The sequence below is a fragment of the Linepithema humile genome, chromosome 7 (genome assembly GCF_040581485.1).
Source record: "Linepithema humile isolate Giens D197 chromosome 7, Lhum_UNIL_v1.0, whole genome shotgun sequence".
Taxonomy (NCBI): domain Eukaryota; kingdom Metazoa; phylum Arthropoda; class Insecta; order Hymenoptera; family Formicidae; genus Linepithema; species Linepithema humile.
Genome location: NC_090134.1, coordinates 3,862,598 through 3,888,613, shown reverse-complemented (window position 1 = coordinate 3,888,613; position 26,016 = coordinate 3,862,598). Strand labels below are relative to the sequence as shown.

General features: G+C 40.8%; 2 protein-coding genes across 2 annotated transcripts in view; both read right to left on the bottom strand.

Moving 5' to 3' along the window:
* The window catches only part of LOC137000978 (zinc finger protein 211-like), an 82,039-nt gene that overhangs the window by 35,625 nt on the left and 20,398 nt on the right, over positions 1 to 26,016 (bottom strand). The gene's annotated exons all lie outside the window — the stretch shown is intronic.
* mamo (maternal gene required for meiosis) lies at positions 667 to 24,882 on the bottom strand. The gene is made up of 4 exons (XM_067358696.1): positions 24,772 to 24,882; positions 6,065 to 7,190; positions 5,253 to 5,345; positions 667 to 1,418 (listed from the first exon to the last, which is right to left on the bottom strand). The coding sequence occupies exons 2-4, from the start codon at positions 7,163 to 7,165 to the stop codon at positions 825 to 827; spliced, it is 1,788 nt and encodes a 595-aa protein (XP_067214797.1). The 5' UTR covers positions 7,166 to 7,190; positions 24,772 to 24,882; the 3' UTR covers positions 667 to 824.

Genomic DNA, 26,016 nt, shown 5'->3' with positions numbered 1-26,016 from the left:
TCAAAATCTCTTAAAAGCACCAACCGTGGCGGCTCAAATTCTCCTCCCCCCTCGCTCCCTCCCCTGTTTACCCTCCTGTTCCGTTTCGCTCTGCCCGTTTCCCCCCCTCCCTTTTTCTTCCTTTTAACTTACCCCGTCTCGCTCGTGTGTGTGTGTATATGTATATATATACCTTCAATAATTTATCGATATATATATACGTATAATTTATAATATATATCTATATATATATTTATATATTTATATGTATATAATAAGCTAAACGTTTCGTCTTAAAGCACTGATTAAACGAGGGAGCTCGTTATTAACGTGTCCCTCCCCCTGAACACGCGTTTACCAACCATCCTAACCAAAATCACAGGACTAACTAGAAACACCGCCGGCTTCTTGCCCCGTCGCTCGATTGTTGAGACCGTTGGGTGACGACGACGCGGGGAGTCGCGCGTCGCGCGGCCCGCGGCGGGTGCAGCGCGTCGCGACGCGTGTGATCAGCAGGTGGATGAGAGGAGACGGGTGGTACCGGGGGAGAATCGGAGAACGTGCGGAGTGGGAGCGGGGCGGAACATGCGGATGCGGAACGATGTCGGAGAGACGCGTCGCGGCGGCGGTGGCGGCGGCGGCCGCACCGGAAGCGGAAACGACACCGTTGTCGTCGTCGTCGGTCCGTTCGAGCGATTGGCGACGACGACAACGCGGTGGCGTCGTTGATCAGCAGCGCGTTCCGTACGGCGATCGTCGTCGTCGTCGTCGTCGCCAGCGGCGACGGCGGCGGCGGCGGCGGCGGCGGCATGACGGCGGTCTTTACTGCTGAGGCTAAGGCGAACTCAATGATGCGGCGGTGGCGGCGGCGGGGCCTCTTCCTCGGAGGGGTCCACGGGGCTCGGGGACAGGAACTTGCGCACATACTTCGGATAATGTGTCTTTTCGTGGGCCTTGAGTATCGTCGACCTCGAGAAGGTTTTGCCGCACAGCGTACACCGGAACGGCCGCTCACCGGTGTGCACGCGACAATGGTCCTTCATGTGGTGGCGCAGCTTGAACGCCTTGCCGCAGAACTCGCACTTGAACGGCCGATCGCCGGTGTGCGCCGGTAGGTGAGCGATCAGCGAGCCGACGTCCGGGAAGGACTTGCCGCAGAACTTGCAGAGGACGACGCCGGAGGTCGGGTCCGAGTGGGCCGCGAGCTCGAAGTCCATCGGCTCGATCGTACCCGCGGCGGGGTAGTGGGCCTCCGGCGGCAGGTGCATGCCGGGCTCGAGGCCCAGCTGAGCCTGCAGCTGCAGGTGGGCCGCCTGCTCGCGGTACTTGAGCGACTCGAGGCTGTGCGAGAGGATGTGCCGCGTCAGCTTGCTCTGGTGGAGGAACGAGGCACCGCAGTACATGCACGCAAACACCCGCTCATCCACACCCATCAACTCCTGCAACCAAACAAACAAGAACATCAACTTCTTGTCTTCCCTCCGGTGCTCTGTACCCCCGCGGGAAAGACTCATCTCCGACTCTATCTCTCTCTTTGTATCTCTCTTTCTATCTAGTCTCTCTTCTCTCTTTCTCTTTCTTTTTTTTTTTTTTTTTTTGGTCTCTACTTTAATCTACTTCGAGTTATTGTTCTATTTTTCTCTTTTTGAAAACATTTTTTTTCGATCTAGTTCCGAAAGAGCATCCCGACGGTACGTTAGTACTGATTATATACCGCAATACTACACTACCGTATGTATACCGCAATAATGTGCGACAAATCGTTCGTCCCGGCACTACTCGATTCGCAGGATACACAGATGCACACATATATTACATATATGTATATATGTATATTATATAAATATATGTATCTATATATATATATATAAACCGCGGCGCATCGTTTCGGAAACAGACGAGCGCCGCGGTTACCTCGAATGGACAAGAAAAAAAAAAAAAACAAGATATCCTTCCGCTTCGCATCGTGCTCCCTTCTTTCGCTTCTCTCTAATGCATCTAAGTTTTCGGTAAAAAAAAATAAATAAATAAAGAAAGGAAGAACAGGCAAGCTCGTTCTTTCGACACTACTGTAAGCACGTGTTGCGACTAAACCAGGTCCTCTCTCTCTCTCTCTCTTTCTCTCTCTCTGTCTCTCTCTCTCTCTTTGTCTCTCCATTATGTTTCCTTCTCTATCTTCTTTTCCTTTCGTGTCTAATTCACAAATTCTATTCGTTCGGAGGAGAAAGTGTCTCCGGCGTGGCGAGAAGCTGACGCTTCTCGGCAGCACGCAAGACGGTATTCACAAGAAGTTGACGCTCATTTTTGTTTGGCGCGCCGCGCACCCCAGGCACATGTATGACAAACTATTCGAGTGTGTCACGACGTATTGATATATATATGTATACAGGGTGTCCCCGAATTACCGCCATTCCTTTCATCTATGATTTTTTGACCAATTTGAAAACATAAATATCTTTAATTTTTTTTTTCAAATATTTTATTTAAGAGAGTTGTTAATTTATAAATGACTAAAATCAACAAATTCTTGACAAAGTAAACAATGCAAATAAAAAATAAAAACTATTTCATTAATTAATTTCAGAGACTTTATCAGAATCTTATTATGAAACTTACAAGGATATTTGACACTATGTATGTATATATGATATTGAAATTACAAAGAAGCGTGTTGATAAATTTATTTTGAAGTAAGATTGATTTCAAATTGGTCAAGAAATCTATAAATAAAATGGGTGACGATATTTCCGGGGGAGACATCTTGCATATATATAAATAAATGAATAAATATATATACGTAGATAAAAATAGCAACAGATATATATGTCTATACAGGTCCATGACAACCCTCACAGCCTCGTTCTCAACCCGCCCCTCTCGTCCCTCCTCCCTTTAATTGTACTCGCAGCGTATGTGCCGCGCCGCAAAATTTATTCGCCGTAGCAAAAGACATTGCACTCAAAACGACAAATCGAAATACAGATATTACAAAGTAACAAATGGTATAATGAATATGTCAATAAATTTTCCAATATATATATATAGATATATGTATAATGTATAAATATTTATATATATATTGCAAAAACTATATATGTAAATATATATAGATATTTATACCACAATGTACAAACGGTATGCGATACATAACGTATGTGTATATATATATGTATATATATTTATGTATATATATATATAAATGTAGTAAAAAACAACCATGGCCAAAAACGAAGGTCAACTTCTTGACAGTGAGCTAGCAAGACAGGCTGGCAGGACGGGAGAGGATTCGTCTGGCTTTTCGTAGTCTCTTTCGCTTGTCAGTTTTTTTTTTTTTCCGTCTCTCTCGAATGGTAAACTTCGAGCGCTTTTTCTCGGTCCCCTCAAAGTACGTGGAGATGGAGTTCACAGACGGAAGGGGTCGAGCTTTTACGATCAGCTAGTACACGCTTGGCGCGAGCTGCACGCGTAGCGGAGGAAAGAATGCTGTGCAGAAGGAGTAGAAAAAACCGTTGCGAGATAGTGGAAGATACAAAGGTGTGAAAAACCGATCGGATTCTAGGATGAAGGTTTCGTATTTTTCAATTATTTAGACAATTATAAATTGTGTAATTAGAGATCCTTAATGTATGTAGCATTTTCCATTCTAATGCGTTTTGTTTACGCTGTAACGCTCGCGTTTTAAGTGTGACTCTACATAATTATCCTATTTAGGGAGATATCGGCGGAATAATTCGCTTTGATCTAATAATTTTCACACCTCTGTAGTAGCGTTTAGAAATCGACGGACGACGGATAAAGTGGGATAAAGAGGCAAAGACGAGAAGATGGATGTTCAAACAGGGACGAGAAAGAGAGAGAAAGACAGGCTGGATATATATGTTTATGCGTCGGAAGGCAGAGAGAAAACGAGGGAATATACATGAGGGACGTGATGGACAGTGAATTAGTTCGGAAAAGAAGACAATATATTCGCCACAGTAGACGAGCATGCACGATCTCGTTTTTCGCATTTATTATGTCCCAACGAGATTTCCAAACTGGCGTCGGATATGACACGCAAGTGAAGACTTTATACAAAGAAAGCTATAAAGTATTGCAAGTAAGAATATTTTCGGGGAAAAAGTTCTACAAAGCAATATTATTAATTAGACAATAAACGCGAAAAATCTTCCTTATTATTTATATTATATCTCATAAATGTTTCGCAAACTAGCTTCTTCGACCTTTCATAAAGAACTCTTCAGCGGATAAATCATTTTTCACTTATAGCCCTTTTTTTTGTAAAATCCTCTAGTCTTCAAAATGTCAAAATCTCCGTCGCGACAGCTTTGAGTCTCTTTGCTATTCCTCTCCTTTCTCTTTTCCTCGATCATCATTGGAACAATATTTACAATATACCGCGCGTATCTCTTTCTCTCTCTCTCTTTGTAGCCGCAGTGAAAAGTCACGGCCGTAATTTACCGAACGAAAGCTACGTTGAGGATGCTTTTGAAATAACGCTTTGACGTACGTCAACGACAAGCGATGAGAGCATCGACGTTACTGGCGAAGAGTTTTAGAACATGTCTCGCGTCGAAACATTGAAAGAGCTCGATCATAAAGGGGGTGGCTACTGTCGGCGGGGGAATTTGTTACAAATCAAGCGCAATGGAACGAACGAGTGTCCTGTTTGCTGTGAGACCATTGATCATGATCCTCGAGACACCGCACGAACGGCAATTTCGTTAATGACGCGATATTTCTATCAAATTAGCAGGGAGAGCAGCAAACAGCAAAGCACTTGGGCACATGCAAGAGACCCACATGCAAAGTGAATTCGGCGCATATACACCACGTATGCGTGCGTGCGCGCGTATACGTGCGTATGCGATCACCGTCGGACTTTCGGGTGAAGCAAAGTACGCTTATATGTACTGACTTATATTTCAAAGCCGCGTATGTCATCACCGGGTGGCGCGTCACGAACGATCCGCCGTGATTCGGTCATGATGATGACCGTAACGCGATATACAATGCATTGCAATATGTAATTGCAGTTGCAACTCAAAGGAACTTGGCGCAAGTACATCGTCGTCTCATCTGCAATGCGCCGCTCCTGCCGACGATTGCGAATGAGCGAGACGATAACGGTTATCAATAGTCTATGTATATATGTATAGAAATGCAGAGCAAAGAGAGGATATACGAGAATAAAAAGTAATCAATAATAAATTGGAAATATATAGATATATAGATATATATATATACGTTTCGCCGGAAAAAAGGACACTCACCGGATCTGGCGGGAGTCTGTAGTCTGTGGATATCTCGCTGCTCGCGCTACGCTCCTCGGTCGACCTTTCCCAGTCCATCTCTTTTTTCAGGGACTGCAACAAAAGAGTGCATCGGATTTACATCCAGGTAACAAACACACCGTGAAAATCAGACGCGACACTATCGACAGATAACATTGAAATTATCGTCGGTTTACCTTCTGCATGATAATCGCGACGTTAGTTATCGATGTTTCAGCTGAACCGATCGGAAATAAAATTATTCAATAAATGTGTCAGCTGAAAGCACAAAAGCTCTCGTAATACCATTTTTACGTTAGAAATCTGATGTTTTATATGTGCAGAAAAAAAAAATCATCACCGTGACAAAACTTTATCGAATTTAAGCTTATGTTTGCACTCGTATATTATTTTTCTATAATGCATCTGAAAATCTACGACGTTAACTTTAATGATAGATTTTTTGATTAATTAAAAATTTAAATTCAATGTATACCGACAGAAGTTTTATCGATAAACAAAATTAATTGATAATTTTATAAAGAAGAAGGGCAAGTAAGATTCGTTAGATTTGCATAAATATCTTTCTATATAAATATTTTTACGTATGTATAATATGTAAATTATTAAATATTTAACCATTCAATATATACAAAAGATCTATTTGATTATTCTAACGCTCAGGCCTTCTCCTGCTAAATACTAAATGAAAATATTATGTCAGCCGAGCTTCTAGATTCAACGGATCCTACTTGCCCGGATCAGGATTGAGTTTCCACTCTGAGAGATTAATCTTATCGTAAAATACTTACTAGCGGAACTTGCTGAACCGGGGGTAAGCCCGACGGGCCGGCGAGGGGCTCGGTACTGTGCGGGGACGGAAGCCGGCTCTGTGGCAGATTCAACGGCAGCACGCCGCCGGGCGCGCCGCCGCCTGTATTGTTGCTGAGGCTCATGTCGGATGGTCCGCTGTGCACCGAGATCGGGCTGAGAGAGCCGGCTCTCGTCTCTTCGAGGCTGGCCGCGTCCTCGGAGTCCCTCCTGGGCCGGTCGAGGGCGAGCGGTCCCGGGCACGGACTACCGGGTCCCGCGGGCGACGGCGGACAATCCGTCATGTCCACCGCATCCACGGATTCGCTGGGAGTGTTTTGAGCGATGCTGCTAGGTTGTTGCTGCTGTTGCTGCTGCTGCTGCTGCTGCTGCTGCTGCTGCTGCTCGCATTCTTTAGCGCCAGCCGACACCCCGGCGACATTCGACTCTCGTTCCCTATCTTTACCGCTCGTCTCTTTTATGCTCTCTCGGTCTCGGTCTCGGTCTCGGTCTCGGTCTCGGTCTCGATCTCGTTCTCGTTCTCGTTCTCGTTCTCGTTCTCGTTCTCGTTCTCGGTCTCGTTCTCGGTCTCGATCTCGTTCTCGTTCTCGTTCTCGTTCTCGATGATGCTCCCGCGACGTATCGGAGGCGCTTGTGTGTTGTTGTTGCTGTTGTTGCGACTGTTGCTGTTGCTGCTGCTGTTGCTGCTGCTGCTCCTCCCTAGACGCTACCGCCGCGTTGATGTTCGTCATATCCGCTAGACCCTTAACTTTGAGGCTCTCCGCTGTCTTGAGGAGGGCCGATAGCTGGCAGTACTCGACGTTTACCTCGCCCTTGTACATGAAGTCGACGAGGGTACGTAGCTCGGCGAAACGTACGTCCTTTAGGATGACGATGGGGTGGCGGTTCGGGTGGTCGAGGAACAGGGCCTGGAAGTAGCTGGAGCACGCGGAGAGGACTACCTTGTGTGCGCGTATCGACGGTCCCTCCGTGCACGCCAGTGTCACGTCCACCAGCGACTCCGACTCCAGCAGTTGACTGAACACACCCAGCAAGTTGCTCTGATGATTGTTCCACCTCAGGCAGTAATGCTCACTTCCCATGTCTGAACTGCACCCCGCAACCCTGCTATATAAGAGAAACCTGTACACCGCCGGAACTCGCGACCGATAACGTAAATAATTCCTAAGAACACCGCATCACGTGGCCCAGGCGTCGCGATTTCTTTCGGTTGCTACACAACGTATTTAGAAAACACGGTGTTTTCGACAACACAGTAATATTTCGTACAAAAAAAATTGAAATAATTTTTCTTCACCGAAAGATTTAAATACGTCACGTCTTTTCATAGTTTTTTAAATGTTAAAATTAAATATCTTGCGTCAAATTATTAAAATAAAGATCGCTTAAGACTGAGAAAAAAAAAGATTTTGTTATCTGTCCTAAATGTGTTTCGCTGAGACTCTTAAAAATGTTTTACTCACTTTACACTAAAAATCACTCATAAATCGATATTTATTTAAGAAAAAATCATTTCACTTTTTTATAATGAATAACTATCATGCGCACTGAACGTATCTATTGCGAAACACGTACATTTAACAGGACGATTCGTTGGGAGGTGTGCGAGCGACATGAATGACGCGATTCTTTGACGCGTAATCGCGATTTATTATTCAAGAGTGTTGTTGTTTTGTAGCATATCGATGCATCGTGCGCTTTACACCGACGCACTTTGTGAACGCATGTTTACCAGCGCGCGCTCGTCGCCAACATTTAATACCGGTGCATCCGAGCACATCCGGAGATGCACGGCCGATATCAGCTGACGATATGGGCTTATCTTTTATTATTCCTTCTCCCGCGTTCGACTGTATTTATTGCCGCTGCCTAATGCGTGAAACGGCGCGCACGCACGTGTCGCGGATATGTGCGCAGCCCAGCGAGCGACACGCACACACATAATTATGCCGAAGCGTTATTCGCGTAAACGTGCATTTGCGTGATATATTCGCGGATATATGCGAGATGGCGTGTATATACCGTCGCACGATACTCGCGTGATTCGTTTGGCCCCCGCGATATTATGACGGTGCATGACGAAATCGCCATCGTATACACGGTGTCCGAAACTCCGTCTGATTATTTCAGCAATAATCTAAGCTAATTTTTCTTTTTCATAAAAATGAGAATAAGACTCGTTTGAGTAGCGATTGAATTTTCGAATTTAAACGATAAAATTTTATTAGTCGTTTAAATTCGAAAAATATTTAAATCTTGCTTTTTCTGAATTTTGATTCGACGTTAAAACGCAAAATTAAACGGATTAATTGATTATGTAACAAAGCGAGAACTGAATAACGATTGAAAATCGATAACTAAAAGATCGAACGGATATCTCCTTTATTCTTTGACGCCGCTTTATATCGCTTGGCCAATTACATTGCAGTCTGTGCGAGGTTACTGTATCGCGAATTGGAGGGAAGCGATGTCGAAGCGCGAATAATCAGTTTTCGAGCGTTTTAAAACAGAGGCTCGCGCACAGCGTGCATTCAGGCTTCAGATAAATTGCACCTGTCAATGCGCCGGGACGGTTATAGGAATTACCTGTACTCTCGCACGCTAAATATAGCGTCGGCACGGTCGTTACGCATTGATTTCATCGTTTTACGGCTATAACGTCGGTTGTTACCGGAACCTTCGAAACTTTTTTTTTTGCCGGAAGCGCTAGGTCCGCTAACCGGTAAACTCTATTTGCCAACTCGCATCAAATCATTTCCATGGGTGATGTAACGACGATCTTGTCATGGAGTATCGATTGATATGTTTAACGCTCTCTACTCATATTTTGCTCGACTCCCGTGAGATATATTTATTCACAAGTTTGAAATAACATCCTCGGTGTTTACAATTCGCATATCGGTAATTATTATTTAATATAAATTTGGAATGAGATAATTTGATATAAATATATAAGAATAGAGTATATATGTAACATAATATAATTATAATATTCATTTAGTTTATAACAGTAAAGATAATATTAAACATATGAGAATATCAATTGCAATTATTGTTTGCAATAAGGTTTCTTATTCGATTACCGAAAATACACAAAAATAAAACAATAAAAACGCTCTCTTGCCAATCCCCAGATCTGCAGTTATTTCTTTTTTGTAATGATTACGCGGTTGTGCGTTTCATATAGCCTTTCTCGGGCACGTAAATGCCAAGTATAAAGCGTGTCGCATCGATCGCGGAATTTTATTGCCTTATTAAATATATATATTAAAAAAAAAAAAAAAAAAAAAAAAGCAAACGCCTCACGTCATTCGTGCGCGCATTCATAGACAATTTATCATCTGCAAATATAGAAATCGCTGATTTAATCCAGCAAAGGTGCGGACGCACGCGTGCCATGAAACGCCGCTGCGGCTTGCCGCTCTTTTTCCGCGCAATAAACACCGCAGTCTGGCGGGTTCTCTCTCGCCGCGCTTTACAAACTTTACTCACAAGTACCGGTTTCAGCGAAATCGCTTAATAGCGAAAGTTAAGAACCCAAAGTGGATGTACATATCTATGAACGCTCGCGGAGCGAGTAGTGAAGCCGTATACCGGCGCGCAATGCTAAGCGCAATCGTCACCTGTTTGCATTCATTTAAGTTGTTATGTGTATTTCTTCGCTCGGCATTCCTATTTATAATTTCTATTATAATTTCTATCATTATTATTTTGTTCTATTATGTAATATTTACAAAAATGTAATGTAAATAATTTTCTGTCTAATCTTGATATTCTAATCATTTATGTGACTTCAAAAAACAATTTATTCGCTACTAATAAAGCTTTTGCAATGTAAAAAATGCAGCAAAATGTTGCGATCTATTTATTTCCTAATGTTTCCATTCTTTTGTATACAACCGGGAATAGTTCCTGTGTTCTCAGAAGTAGTTAAGAGAGAGAGAGAGAGAGAGAAAGAGAGAAATTGAAGCGGGATTTTTGCGCAACTGCGGCTTTTTCGCCTGATGGCATTTCGTAAAAAAATATTTCTTTACATCTCATAACTATGTCTATAATTATAAATTATTAGTATTAAATTCATAAAAGTAATGTTATTCGGTGACGTTTATCTTTTCGATTTCACTAGGCACCCTGCCAGTGACAACTATTTCGTCGCTAGTTGACGTCAGGAATGAATATAGAAATTTTTCTAAAAGAATTTTTTCTTTTTTATCTTTTATAAATGTGTGAACTTGTATTTCAGAAATAAAAAAATAATCGTCAGTATAATAAGCTATTTAAAATAAAAATTATCGAAAATTGTTTTGTTTCGGAAAAAAGCAAATTATATAGAAATACGCGGGGTGTCTCAGGCTATCCGTATTTCCTTTTATCTATAAATTCTTCGACAATGAAAAAATTCGCTGATAACCACGCGATCGATATTCTATTAGACTGCTACACAGATGGACTTCGAACGTTTCCTGACTTTCCCCGGTCTTTGCATTTTTCCAAGTTTGTAACGATCGTGCCATGAGCGCGATCGTTTCATTCTCACTATGTGTGCTTAATCTTCCTGCGTGATTTTTCTGCGGAGGTTCGCGGCGGTGGCGACGGCAGCGCGTATTGTTACGTAAGTCGATACGGCCCACACACCGTCGTTATTTATGTCATTTCAGAGGTTTTCTTTGGGTCAATCCATTTACGAACGATATGCACGCGCGGTTTGCGACGTGAGAGCTTCACGAATGTTCATTCGCATTATACTCCGCATAACATCCCGTGAAAATCCGCGCAAATCATCTTTGAAATAGCTTTCGAAATACAATAGAATTATATAGCCCTTATCACAGATTTCACTTTGGACAGAATTAAATTTTACACTTTTAATTAACGAAAAGATGAATTATTGATGTCTATTTTTTAACAAGAATAGAATTTGGAATATATAAAAATACTAAAGTATATTTCTTGTGGAGTTTGAGAAAATATTCATATTTATTAAATGATTACCTATAGTTCTAATTATAAAAGCATTTTATCGAATTAGTTTTTTATTGTAATTATCAATCATTAATATGCGGAAACTTGAGATTAATATTAGAACACCAACTCTTCTATGATTGTGTTGTAATACATAATACGGATAATTTTTCTTAATCCTAAACTTGGCAATGTAACCTTTGAAATATATGTTTTGCTGTCTGCTTCAATCTATCATTTCATATTTACAAGCAAAGCATCATTTAAAAATGTTAACTCTTATATATAAATAATATTTATATATAAATTTTAATTATCCTATTAAACATTGAAATTATTCTCCGTTTTGTAAGTCATGCTTCATGAAATATTAAAGTGAAATATTAAAAGATGTAAAAACAGTATATAATTTTGTTTGATCACATTTTCGTTATTTTAGATTCTTAATTATGATATAATTTTATGATATAATTACGATATAATTCTAATTACATTCTGAGAGAACCAAATTTAGAAAATGCAAAATAACTTGTTTGTACAAGAGATATGCAGTTATTGTACAAAAGTGTTCGGAGGAAATCGCGAGACAATAAGAGAAGTCGAAGTTGATGGGGGGTCCATTTCCCCGCATAAATTGCTCGTAAATTGTAGAATTACAACGTTCCACTTGCATGCGCGATCCGCGCGGTAAAATTAGCCAATGCTACCGGCGTCGGTGCGGCAAAAATTCGCGGCCGTGCGTTTGCGAGCACGTATGCGTGGGTGACGTTTGTATGTATGTATATGTATATCAGTCGCAATCCGCGATTGCGCACGTCGTACGCACGATCCGTTGTAGCGCGTGTTAATTGATACGCGTACGTATGTGTACAAGAGCGTGGGATGGATAACGCTGGCGAACACCGAGATATCGGCTTTACCCTCCAAGTGGGAGGAACAAGTGCAGCTTGCTTTACGAATTTTCTTCTCTTCACTGACGCGTTTCGCAAATTTTCGTAATACTCGGTTATGCGTTACGTCTATACAGTGTGGTCAATAATAGATACACATTTCATATGCGTGGAAATATTCCTTGTAGAGAAAAGTAATATGATTCTACCGTAATATGATTCTACCTAATAAAAATATCAAAGTACAAATCTTTTTTGACCAATTAAGAGATTTTTTTAGTAGAAGAAAATTATATTAATTTTTAATTAAATATCTCATTATTGCATACTCTGTGAACGCTGAATATGAAACTGATATAAATCATCCCCAAATATAATTTGACTTTTATGTATAAAAAATAATTATATATATAAAAATTACTTCATACACACACATGGATCAAATCTAAAAAGAAACCCGATAATAAGCTCATGTCTTTTTGACGATCTGGTTAATTATAAAATGTTTAAATCCACAAGAAATTATTTATTGCTGTGGAGTAAAAGTATTGTTTCATGAAATAATAATTATTACGATAAAATTTTATCAGAAAGTCCTATTGAAAATTTTTCAGATCCGTCCCTGGTTTGCGTCAAGTGCGTCTTACGAAATCGTTCCGTATCGCCGCGGCCGCACGCACGCGCGACTCGTAGATGCGCGTCACGATCGACACGCGCAGATTTTCCGCAAAGAGCACGAATGCACAGGCGGTGGGCGAATGCGCGTGTGAGAGGATTATTTTCCTTTTCTTTTTTTTTTCTCTTTCGTTCTGCGAAGTCATTAAGAGTACAATACTAGCGGCGCTTCTCTCAGCGATATGCAACGACGCGTGCGTTTTTACAGGTTGTTATACACTATAATGTATCTCAGTGTCGGAGCACTTACATATGCAACCAGGAAGAAACTTAGAGTCGTACTTTACAAAATCCGTATTACAAATTTCTTTCGAAGAATACGTAGAAGTGGTATAAATAAAAGTGGTGTAAATGTTTAACTATTTAAAATATTTATAGTCAAACTAAAACTTAGCGTATTTAAGAAAAAAAATTGAAAATAATTTTAGTTTATTTAAATTCTTCAATTTGTAACATTTTAGCTCAATAATTTCCACACTTCTGTGAAAATCAATTTCTCAAAATGAAGTTAGTTAGCTTATGTACGATTCGGAAGCAAATATAAGTAAATATCGCGATTAATAAATAATTGAAGTAACTGAATAATCTTGGCAAACACCGGAAACACTTTCAAATTTACGCTAAAGGAAAAAAGCTGCGATTATATATTATGCACGCCATATTTAACAGTTTGATAAGACAATTTTCTATCTATAGCTGTGTCATTTTTAAGCGCAATCCATCGTTACTCGCGCGGTACACAAGAAAACGTATCTCATGAAAAATCCCTTATAATGGTGGTAGACGTGTTTCACGGCAATATCCCTTTGTCGAAAACGGAAACTATTATAAATCGATAATGCTCATAGGAAAACTTGAAGGTTTTATAAAACCATACTTTAATAGCAATTTTTTTCGTAGGATAATGTACGAACGCGTATTTATATCTAGAGATCTGGCATTTTAAGTGATATTAAAGCTGACATTACGGAAATGACACTTCGTTATTTATAATTGATTATCTTAAAATAAAGCGACTGTGTGGGAGGCTTTGCAATTGTTATATCGAATCTGATAGTGTATTTCCCGACATCCTGTTTTCTCAGATACTCAACTTTTATGTGCGCTTAAATATATGAAACATATTTCTATCGAGCGCTTTGTGGAAAACTGGCTTACAACAAGGATTGTCACATTATGAAATTATTTAGAGTCTTCGAGAGAGATAGTAAATTATGACCGAATGTTCAAGTTAATTAAAAGTTGTAAGTAAATTTATTGGGAAGAAATATAAGGTCTACGTTAATTAGCGGGCGTGTGCGTATTGCGAGACGGTGCGTGACGGCTAATGACGATATATCGTGGTCGAAGCTACGGAGATAACGAAGGCACAGGGCCGCTAAACAGGACATATCCCTGTCCGGCTCTTATGGGTAGTAGTAATCGCGAGCGAAGTAATTGCTAATCGTTAAACCGCGAAACAACGGTGTGTAATTAAGGCTACTTTTGCCCTACGGTGTTTTTTGCCGGGATGAGCTTTCGAGGAATGTCTAGCCGATTGAAGAATTATGTGAAAAATATTCGTTATGCACGTTATGCAGTATATGGATATAAAATATTTTTCAATGCGGCATCATCGATAATTTGTTGCAAGATATTATTTAAAAAATTACCTATATCCGTTCAATAATTTGTTTAATTTATTAGTTTTATACGTATTTTTCAATTTTATTTACAAATTTGTGAAATTTAAACTATACTAACTGACCACGAGTTTAGAATTTACAGAGTTCAGAGATTTACAGTTTTCAAAAATTTATGTAAATATAAAAAATCTGTAGATAAAAGTGAAAAGTTACAGATTAAAAAGAAGAAAAAGAAAAGAAATAGAAAGAGTTGACGCTAAGAACTTAATGAATATTAATAATATAAAAGTATGCAAATCGTATAAAATTCTACTGTATTAATTAAAGAATAGAATGTTATTATTTTAAGTTTCAACATTATATACCGATATAAAAGTAAATTTCTAATTACATTCTGTGACTAAAATAAATCCAAAAATTTAATTTAAAAATAATATCTTGCAATATATTTAGATTCTTAATGTTTTGAACGAATTTTCGGTATAAAATATTTACATAAATTGCCCTTCCCCCAAATTTTCGCTAACAATTAGAGGATATCGAAACTCGATTCGTTAAAGAGAGAATATGCGTTGGATTATTTGCATTTTTATCCCCGCAGGAAACGCGTGTGGGCGAACGCGCATACTACGAAAACTCCTTAAACTTTTACCTGGACAGAGGTATTCGAAAGTTCGTGGGAGTTTCGCGCCGGAGACGTAGTCGTAACTTTATGGCGCTTCGTTACAACTTCGACGACATTCCAAACAGTTTATCGACTGCTACCTGAGAAAAAGGACGACGGTGCATCCATTTGAGAAAAGAGGCGAAGAGAGACGCGAAAATAATAGCGAGAATGTACATAATGTCTCGTAATCATCAAATGTCCTTTCAATCATATATATTGGTCGATACGTTAAGAAAAATGGTAGTTACTTTGATGGAGAAGTATTATAATAGCCAACGATAGTATTCCAAATTAAAAACTAAAGATTGCTAATAAATTAAGCTTGAAAAAAGCATACATGAATAATTTTTCTTTATGATATATTTTAAATGGATTTATAACTGAAAAGATATGCAATAGTTTCGGGGCAACCAGCATCCCGCGTGTCTCGAAATTTATGAGCCGGTTGACGTGGGTCGATGCGAATTGGCGAAATCGGTAAAATCCAGGAGTCGATGCGGCGAGCCGGGATTATCGTTAGAGTGACAGCGGTTGTAACGCATTATAATTAAATGATGAATTTTAGAATGAGCAAATCGCTCGCTCGTAACGAGCCAGACCGCAATGACGGCGCGGTAATTTTGATCGTGGTAATAATTTACGCTTTGTTTCTGCGCGGTGTAACGCAAATTTTGTTAAATTAATGGCGAGGAATAATCGAATCGCTCAACATAGGTAATATAATATAATGAAGAGAGAATTATATCACTATTATGCTGCGGTCGATCTGCGCGGTTGACAGTAAACTGAAACTTTTGTTTGTACCAAAATTTTATAACACGACCAATGCACAATCAATTTTGAAAACATTTAAAATTCAAAAATTTAGTGGACCTCAATTGCGGCTTTAAACATTTACCGATCAAAAACTTCATATAATGAGTGTTCATGGATCTAAAAATCGATGAGTTGAGAAAGTCGTGACTGACAAATGAATAAATCTAAAAAACTGCACATCAAGAAATCTAAATTTATGGATCTACAGATTTAAGATTCCATATGATTATACAAACATATCCAAGAATCTGTGTACGTAGGTACTTGCAACAAAGAGATTTGTAGAATTCGCAGATCTATGGGAAAGAATCAATGAGTTTAAGGTTGCAGCGAGCGGCGGCAGCTGTTTACGATCGGTCAAGGATAATGATATTATCTGGATGTTCGAGTCAATTACTCGGCGAAATTGACGCGTAACGGCCGGACTTCCGGCGACGAGGAGGCATTCCAGTCCGGTCGGATATTTTTCGCGCAACTTCACTCGGTTACGAGGTTCCGACGGGGAACAAGAGGTGTCTGGTAGTAGCACCTAGCCATCGTTAACCGATGGTAACGACCGGCCTCTCTCCCACCCACGTTTAGACGCGAACTGAGCAAGTAGGAAATACAGTCGGAGAGAGGGAAGAAGAAACGCACAGACGGAGATGGATAGGGAGAAAGAGGAAGGTAAGATGGGAGAAAAGAAAGAGCGAGAGTATGAAAGATTGCGAGAGGAAGAACCTGGAAAACGAAAGAAAGAGTACCAAGGGAGAGACATCCAGAAGAAGCGCGAGGCCAGGCTAGCCCAGACGGGCTAGGCTAGGCTAGGCTAGGCGAAAATAACGATGGCTCGCCATAAATCAGCCGAGGCGACGGTCACGACTGCAGGAATCGCACGGCACGACGCGCGGCGAAAAAGCTCTGGTCGGTTACCAATGACTAATACCCCGTGGTGAGCTTTTTGCCGGGGGCTTCCTTTCACGCGCGCGACACGCTCGTGAGCGCCGTCGCTCGCTCGCTCGCTCCTATCGGTCTCTCTTAGCGTAAAAAGAACGATGGCACGTAGAATCGCAACGTCCAGACAAAGTATTGTCATTAGAATTGCGAGAAAGTATCAGTAGACGATAATTAAAGAAATTTACGCTGAGATTTCGAAAATGTCACAAAGAATACTAATAATACGCAAATGTTTAAACAATTGTTCACGTTTTTTTTAACGCGAGTTATGTGTATGTGCATGTTCTGCGAAGGCACGTTACATCGAAATCACTCAGCACCAATATTTTTGTTGCCGCACGGTAGAAAATTAGTTAAACTACGATCAAAATTTAATGACGTCGGTGCTTAGATGAGCGCCGTAAATACTTGAGATGTCAGCACACCTCAACTTACGCTAGTTTCGCTTGCCGCATTTACGGGAAGTCAATCTGCGGATTATAACGCGGCGTTAACGAGGATCAGTTTTCGCGAATCTAATCGAGTGCGTGCTCCCCGCCTCTCGTCCAACTCGATCGGTCGTGGCGCGTTTTAAATGCATCGCCAGCATTTAATGGCACGTATCGATTTCGAACCGCGATGAATGGCATCGAGAACAGCACGCGGTTCGGGACCGGGGGAAGGTTGGTAGCGACGTGGGGTTGGGAGCGTTTGCCACCAGATAGAGATCGGGAATCGGGGAAAGAGAAAACGAATCCCCAGCGAGAATGACATTTCGGCCGACGCGGCGCACGGCATGGCGGCGGACGGCGCGACACGCGGAGATGGAAACGGGGGAAAAACAAATCTACGAGTCGCGCGCGCGAATGATGTTTCAACAGTGTGGCCGACTGGAGCAATTACTGGCGGAATATTGCAATCATTACGTCTCTATCTCCGAGGTTCGGGAACCTCGCCCGTCTGTCTCCGTCACGTTTTAAAAATGATTACAATATGTATATACATATATACGTATATATATATACGTATATACATGTACGCCGGGATTGTAGGCAAAACCGCCCATCGGCGGTGCCCATCGAAAATCACTCTGTAGAATGCCGCCAATCAAAAGATCGTGAACCAGTCGAAACCGATTTAAGTCGTCCGGCCGGCTGACAATGGGATAGATAGCTGTTACGCAATTTTTGTTTTTCGCGATATGTATAGAAGCGTGGAGTTTTTCTCCTGTTCCGAGATTACTCTCCGTACTTTTGATACGTATAAATAAATAAACGGTTCAGAGATTGTGCAAGAGCGCTTTTTAATATTTTTCGAAATATTTTAATTTTTAACGTGAAACGGTGTTTAGCAGTGATAACCGTATTTTTGAGAAAAATTCCGAATAGTTTTTTTTTGTGTCATAAATGTTTGTGAAAAATGTATTTATCTCATGGAGATTCAAATGCGAATTCATTAAAGTTAGATAGTTTTTTTCATAACTTAAATAACAACATTTTTGAATTTGAAACAAAGATTAAAATTACCGTCACGAATCTAGTTCATTCTTGCTCCAAATCCGTCAAACAATAATCAAAGTTTCGATAAGAACATCGAAACGTATTGGCCTTTCTTTGAAGACGCCTGCGAACGAACGAACGTCTATCGCTTGGCAATGAAACACCTCGGGCTAATTCTTTCGCCTTGTTGTTATCTGCGACGATTATGATTATAAATCGATAACCCGTGCCGATATACGCTAGTGCGTGGAGATACACAAATGCGTCTTGCCGCTTGTAATTTTCCCGTCGCAAGAATTACGTTACAAATGCCAATTAGCAATGTATTTAAATACAACTTATCAATACTACGTAAGTATTATGCATATCATTTTGATATCGTTACTAAAATTTTTTGAAAACATTGCATTAAAATTCAGCAATATTTACATTGCTTACAGTAATTAAAAAATTTAATATTTGCAATATTAGATTAATATATATAAAAATCAAAGATTTGAAATGTATATATATATGTAAATTATAGCGCTAAGCGCCAAAAATAAAGTTAATGCTTAAAAAATATATATTACATGTACACTCAAAAAAATGATCTTGCAATAATAGCTAAAATTTTCTAGGTGTAAAAAATTAACTAAAACAGACAAATGATTAGCAACTGTTGTGATATTGCATATGTAATTACTTAATCAGTTTAGATGACAGAAACAGAATATATATCTGTATTGTTTGTGAACTTTAAAAAGAAAGTTTCTCTAAAGCGCCTATCTATATAAGATCAATCACGTGTTAGATCATGCAATGAATAACATTTAGCAATGGTACCTAAATTTTTCAGAAGCTATTGCTAGAACATTACTGCTATAAATTCTATATGTGACAAACAATGTTTTCACAGATACGAAAAATAGCGATACATTCTTGTTGCGATATCTAGAAATCTAACTACATCAGCGAAATATTTTTTTGAGTGTAAGATACTATTTATTTTAAAATAATTATTGTCGTATTATTCTACTTTAAATTTTCAACAAATACAAAGAAATCGGTTTATTTGTAGCTAAGTACTTGCGAGATATTATTATCGAGTTTATATATTTTCAAATATATATAGATATCCTTGCATATCACGATATTACAAAAATTATTTGATCGATGCTTCCACGAAGCAGGAGTCTTGAACGCGTCGCTTTCTTTTGATTTATCAGTGTTAACGACCTCGCGGCGCGAGGATGCGTTAATCAGTGCAGAAAATGTACAAAATACTGCGGTCTCTCTTTCGCCACAGCCAGATGACGCTGTTTTTAACTCTGCCACAGTGCGTGAGTCGGTCGATTTTTCGAGTTTCGCGTGATTCGCGACGGGGACAGAAAAAAGGAAGAGAGAAAAAGTGTGAGACGAAGTGATATTTATCGTACTGAGATAATGCCCCTTTTCTTTACCACGTAATATATAATCGTTATAATTCTCTTTCAAAAAATACAAAACTCAAATGTAAATGTATATGCCGATAGGAAATTATATTGCATTATGAGAACAAATATACAAATTAAAACAACATAAAAAGAAGAGGAAATAATAAAAGCAAAAATAGTTAAATAAAAAACCGGCAAAATAAATCACAAGTTATTTTTTTAATCATTTCTAATCAACAAAATCGATCATAAAAATTATCTTTTTGATTATCTTTTTGATCATCATCACTATCATGTTAAGTGGTTAAGATTTGTATTCGCAAAGAAAATCAAAACTAGAGAAATAATGAGATATTTTTACAGCAGAAGAATTGCAGAATAATATATAAAAATGAGAAAATCAGTTTTAAATTCCTCAAAATATCTATCCCGTAAAATATTTCTGTACCTGAGAAGCAGAATAGAGTAAATTTCATTGATTTTGATATGTTTACACATTGTTATCAGGAAAACAAGCTCTATAAGTTTGAAAGAATTAAATAAATTTCACTTGAAATGACTGTATCTACAAGTTTGCAATCATTTCAAAATAAATGCGATAACATAGTAAGATTATTTAATGAGTTTTAAACAATTTGTATTTATAAGATAAAAACCGTTTATAAAAATGTATTTCAAAAAACTACATATATGATTTTTAATGCAAATTTGAGTTTAATTGAATTTATTTTCTAATTGTCGCATTTATTTAGCTCAAATGTATGTATTCATAGCTGCGATCTTCAAAGATTTAAGCTTGAAAAATGAGTTTTTGAACTTACATCTGTTTATATACTTTTCAGGTGCAGATCTTTCAATGAGTTTCCGAGACATCCTATACGCAATTCGCATGCAAACAAATGTCTCACGCGCGTCTGCACGCCCTATTAGCAGTCAGTTTTACGCATATATGACGGAACACAAGGGAGCATGCACGCCGCCGGTGTTATGCGGAGGGAGAGAGACAGAGAGACGCCAGCTGATCGACGCCGCGGTGCGGCGCGGCGCATCGCGACGTCGCGGTATCTACGATAGCGGCGGCTAACGCCGCGGTGCGTTACGTTGCAATTCTCTCTCGGGCGATCCTCAATGTCACGTTCGCCGATAACGCGCTGCGGAATGTATCGTTGCAGAAGCGGCTCGAAAAGCGTTCGTGTCGAACGTCGGAAAGTCGTGCGCGGTTTCTCGGCGACGACGACGATGAACAATTGAACGCGTAACGATCGTTAAATGTCGGAGCGTACGTATGCGTACGCGTCGCGTAAAAGACTGACAGAGAAGTAGAAAAAGACGAGAGCGAGACGCGGATAGCGAGAGAGAGATAGAGAGAGAATGAGAGAGAAGGAGAGTTGGAATACGCGACCTTCGCGAAACGTCAAATGTCTATGTTGCTTAGAGTACAGGGCCGTATTGCCGAAAGAGTTACACCCGCGATACGTTGAATATTATTTTCTCATAGAAAACTTAGTTATCTGAAATAGATAATCCGTATTACTATTAAGACTTAATCATTGCTTATCTTTTTATTTTTTCTTTCTTGAGGTTAGAAAATAAGTTTTGAAAATTATAATTGCGGAACAGTTATTCTTATCTCCGTTACGTTGCGTTGATTGCGTTGAGTTTAACATGCAGTGAACGATAATGCAAATTGAGGATAATAATTATTACAATAATTCGTATCTTATAGCAGCAAATGAAACTTTAACGTTTACTGTACTCAAAGTATTGCAAGCAAGTTTTCTATTAAAGTCCCTGTAAAATTCGACATCTCTGACGCCCCGTACAGCGTGACAACACGCGCGCTTCAAACATCGGATGCAGTTCCCTGACGAAGACAGACTGCGCGGCGCGAGGACCGAACTGAGAAACGAGGACGGAACGTCGTCTTCGGTATTCTCGTCCTCGCGCCGCAGGCGATACGTCACGCGGTCTGTCTCTGTCAAGGCAAGAGTCGATCGCGGAAATGCTATTATCGTCGCTGTACACGCGTTAGGACCGCGGTATAATAAAACATGAGAATAAGAGAAAATAGACAGTTTGAAATGTCAATAATTCTGGCAATTACTTTTTTGCATTTTTTCTTAGTGTCATAATTATATATTGATTATAGCAGGACTTGATCAACTACAATCAGTATAAATGTGCACTATAACTATTGAATATTGACTTCTGCAAATAATTGTTCGTATTATTATTCGTAATATACGTCGCGTTGTAACTTGTTTAATTAATAACATATGTGAGATCTTTCAGTAATTTGAAAAAAGCTGAATATAATAAACTTTGACTATTAAGAAATTACTAAATATTTTATGATAAATATTTATACTGCATCTTTAAGTTAAATTTTTCCGCTTGTGATAATCGCGCGTGTTATCGTTCACAAATTTAAGACTTTATGATTATAATAAACGAAAAAAAATTATTCTAACGAACCTGTATAAAATGTCAAAGCTAATCGAATTAGTTCGAGAAATGGGGAACAGATTTTAGTCAAAGGTTCGAGTGAAGTACATTGAAGCCAGTTGCGTCAGTCGACAATTGATCACAGAGCGCGTGCCACCGTTACCACTTGCACTTTACTTTAACGTAAACGATCGGATTTAACAATGGTTGTTAAGCCTCTTCACAGTGAATTCGACTAATTAAAACGATAGGGTTGGATGAGAGAGCCAAGGGCAAATGGATGTTGGCACGGAAGAAAATTCCACGCAGAAACGCGTGTTGTGCTTAGAACCTATTATTGGATCATTGTCAGTCAAGATACTCAAATAGCAGACAGAAAGTCTACACATTCTTGAGTGAGATGGATCTATAAAAAGCGCAGAGAAAAAGTAGTTTTTACAAAAGAATTTCTTTCGTATCAACATCTATTCAGAGCGCTCGTTTTAACACAGAATTCGTTTACTTTAACTGCGCTACGCGAAAGTGAGTTAACATACGTAATCATTTTTAATAAATTAGATGCAAAATACTACGGTTTATCGTGCCGAGACAGTTATGTGATTTATTTGATAAAATTTTACGAGTCTTATTTATGACGATACTACTACTTTCTTTTATTCAACTATATGTCAATACAGGAATATTCGTGATATTTTGCGTGCGCGAAAAGGGATTTTAAAACTAGACATTTGAAAATAAGAAAGCTCTTGAATAGTATTCAACTACAATAAAAGGGTAAGAAGAAAAAAAGGCTGACATCACGGCTGACATTAAGAATTAATCAGTTTTGCATAACATCATCCAATTAATTATTTTCGATCAATTTGGCACGAATTCGTCGGAATAAGCCCTCCTTGAAAGTAACGTCACTACGACTGCCGTTTCTGTCACTGCTGAAGTAAAATCCGCGCGCGAGAGAGAACATCTCGATAGTTAAGGCCTTCTTGGCGTCGTAATGACGGACCGTTCGAACGTTCTAAATTTCCTCGGGACCGTCATGCTTTACTTTTACTCGCTCACCCGATCGTCTCCTCGCGATTGCATCGTGCTCTGAAAACGACCTGCCGCTTACCTCCCCTTACGCGTTTCCCTCCCTCCCTCTCTCTCTCTATCTCTCTCCCTTTTTCTCGTCAATTTCTCGATGCACGTGAGGTATTTTTGTCCGCCTGCGTTGGTGGCTCGCGGGACACGCACTCTCGCAATATGCCTCTTTCTTGACAACGCGCGTCTGCATATTAGCGCATTTCATCACGACTTTCTCGTAACGTCCTTCAGCCGACGTTTAACAATTTCGTTCGCTTCCTGTTTATCTTTTCGTCGCAAACCCGGCGCTGTCATGTAACTGAGCATTAATAAATGTAGTGGCTCTCTTTCTTTCCCGCCCCGAAAGGGATCCCGTCTCCGCGAAATATACGTCAGCGACTCAAGACGCGTCGCGACGACGGATGACGCACACGAGACGCCGCGAGCTGCTCGCTTCCTCGACGTCTCGTGGCTCTAAGTGCGTCGCTCGCGCGGTACACGTTGCACTGTTCACTGTCACGTGTGTCGCGGCACGTCGCGGCGCGTCGAGTCGCATCAGATCGCGGCACGCGCGAGGACCAACGTGCCAAGAGCGTACATCCCGAGATCGCTTTTCTTCTCTCTTTCTCTATGTCTCTTTCTCTCTTTTTCTGTTTCTGGCCAGACTTTTCCGTTGTCGTGAGGAGGAGGCTGAACTATTTCGAACGCGCGTCCACGTCACGGTGTAACGAGACCGATCGCGAGATTTGAAAACGCCTGCCAAAAGTTTTCGGGGCCGCGCAAGGTCGCCGCGTCGATTTATAATCGTGACTGCCGGAAATGCGCGCGCGAACCGCTCACGAACGTGACGTACACGCGCCGCGCCGCAGCGCGAGCTGTCAGAGCGCGCGTTTTCACGTGTCTCCACTATTTCCCGATCAGAGACGCGCGCGCTCCGAAGAGACGCAAGGGAGATACAGAGAGTCCTTCGTCACTTTGCGCCTCATGACAGCTCCGCCGAAGCGCAAATAACGCGCGCGGATGCAGCGATCGACGTGTCAGATGAATCGACATAGAGCACGAATCGCAGAATCGAAACACCGACTGTGAAACCCGCGAAACTTAGTGCGTGTCTCGCGATGCGGTTTTTGCGTGACGCGAGGTCACGATTTTTCGCGCTCTCCCCGTAATCCTTCCGTTCGCTGTCGATCTCTCTCTCTTTCTCTCTCATTTTCCCGTCTTTTCGTCTCTCCTTCTCTCCGCTCGTCTATCTTTTCCCTCTGTCCGTTTTTCTGATCGCGAACCCGTCACACTCGTGACGGGCAGCGGTGACAACGGTCAGTGGCGACGGAACGTCAGTGGCAGCGATGGCAGTGGCTGCGGTGGTTAAAGAACACGGCAAGTGGTAACGTATAGACGTATCGACGGACGACGTACGACGAAAGACGAAAATTGTTGCTCGCACCCTCTCCGTTGTGAATACATACATTATCTCTCCCATTCTCTGTTCATCCGTCTGACGTTGTGTGGCAAAATCAAACGTTTGTCACGGCGAAATCGCACGCGTCACAAAAACCGTCGGGACGGAGAAACGGTTGTCCGCCCCCGCGACGACGATGACAGCGATGACAGCGATGACGACGGCGCCGATGACGAATGTACGACGATAAAAATAATAATCCGCGCACTGGGCCACGTTCTTTTGTGAATTCGCAAAACACCGCGTCTAAATATTTACCTTGCTACATGTAAAACGAATAGAGGAGCCTGCCTGAATCGAACGAAGGAAGGCTCGAACCGGCCCACTGTGACGTCGCCGGCCTACTGTCAGCTCAGCGCTCGCTCGGCCCCGCGGTCAACTAACCTACCGTGTTCGCCGCGCAGACCGTGCGGACAAAATAAATCGATTCTGCGCGACCGAGCGCCGTGAGCGTCGCGCGATAAATCCGCGTGTTCGCCAACGTGATTTTTAACGTCACTCGCGTCTTTCCACGGACTCGCGATCGTTTTTCGATGTTCGTACGATCGCTTCCACGACTCACGTAGTAGTCAGGTGTGAAACACTCACGCTCGCACGGCCGCGTACACACGCCGCGCGCGCTCTCCCATACACAGACTCCGCGAGGAGCGCGTGCGCTCTCGTCCGCACACACACACTCATTACGTACACGTAGAAAATCGCGCGACACGGACACGCATGCATACACACAAACACACACCACAGGCAGCGTCGCGCACGTTTCTCTCGCGGATCTCGCGATTCGTAGCGCGGCACAGGCGTTGTTGGACCAAAAAAACGCATGTTCGCCGGTGGCTGAGAGAGAAGGAGGAAGTATTGCAAGAGAAGGGTAAAGGGGAAACGCGTAAAAGTATCGCACGCATTGACGTCTTACGCAGCGCGCGCGGAGTTAATTATTATTTTCAACGTAGATCACGCGCAACATAGCTATTTTTTCACTTGTCTGACGATGACGGATCGACTCCTTCATAAGCCTAATGTCGATAGAGAGTCTCACGATGAAGCGTGAGGTTTCTTATGAAAGAAACACAAATATTCTATCTTATATTTCGAAGAGTCAGTGACTTCAATCTTAATTAAGAGAATAAACATTTGAAATAAATCAACTATTTTAAAGAGAAAGATTCTCACGATGAATTTCTGTTCTAAGCTTACATATACTGTTATTTAAAAAACAATGCTGTATAACTAACGTTTTTAACAAAATCACTACTTTATCATATTGACAGCTATGTTTCGCTACGTTTTATCATTGTTTACGTATCAGTAAATAATTTTGATTTTTTACAAGCATCGTGTGTTGATAACAAGCAAATTCTAATAGTCCATATTCTTATATAATTTGATTTTTATAAACAACAGGCCTGAGATGTACATTGTTATATGATATTGTTTTTTATAAGTTTGATAAATATACGTGTCCTTCATATATTATTTAACAGATGTCTAGGGCTCTTCTTTTAT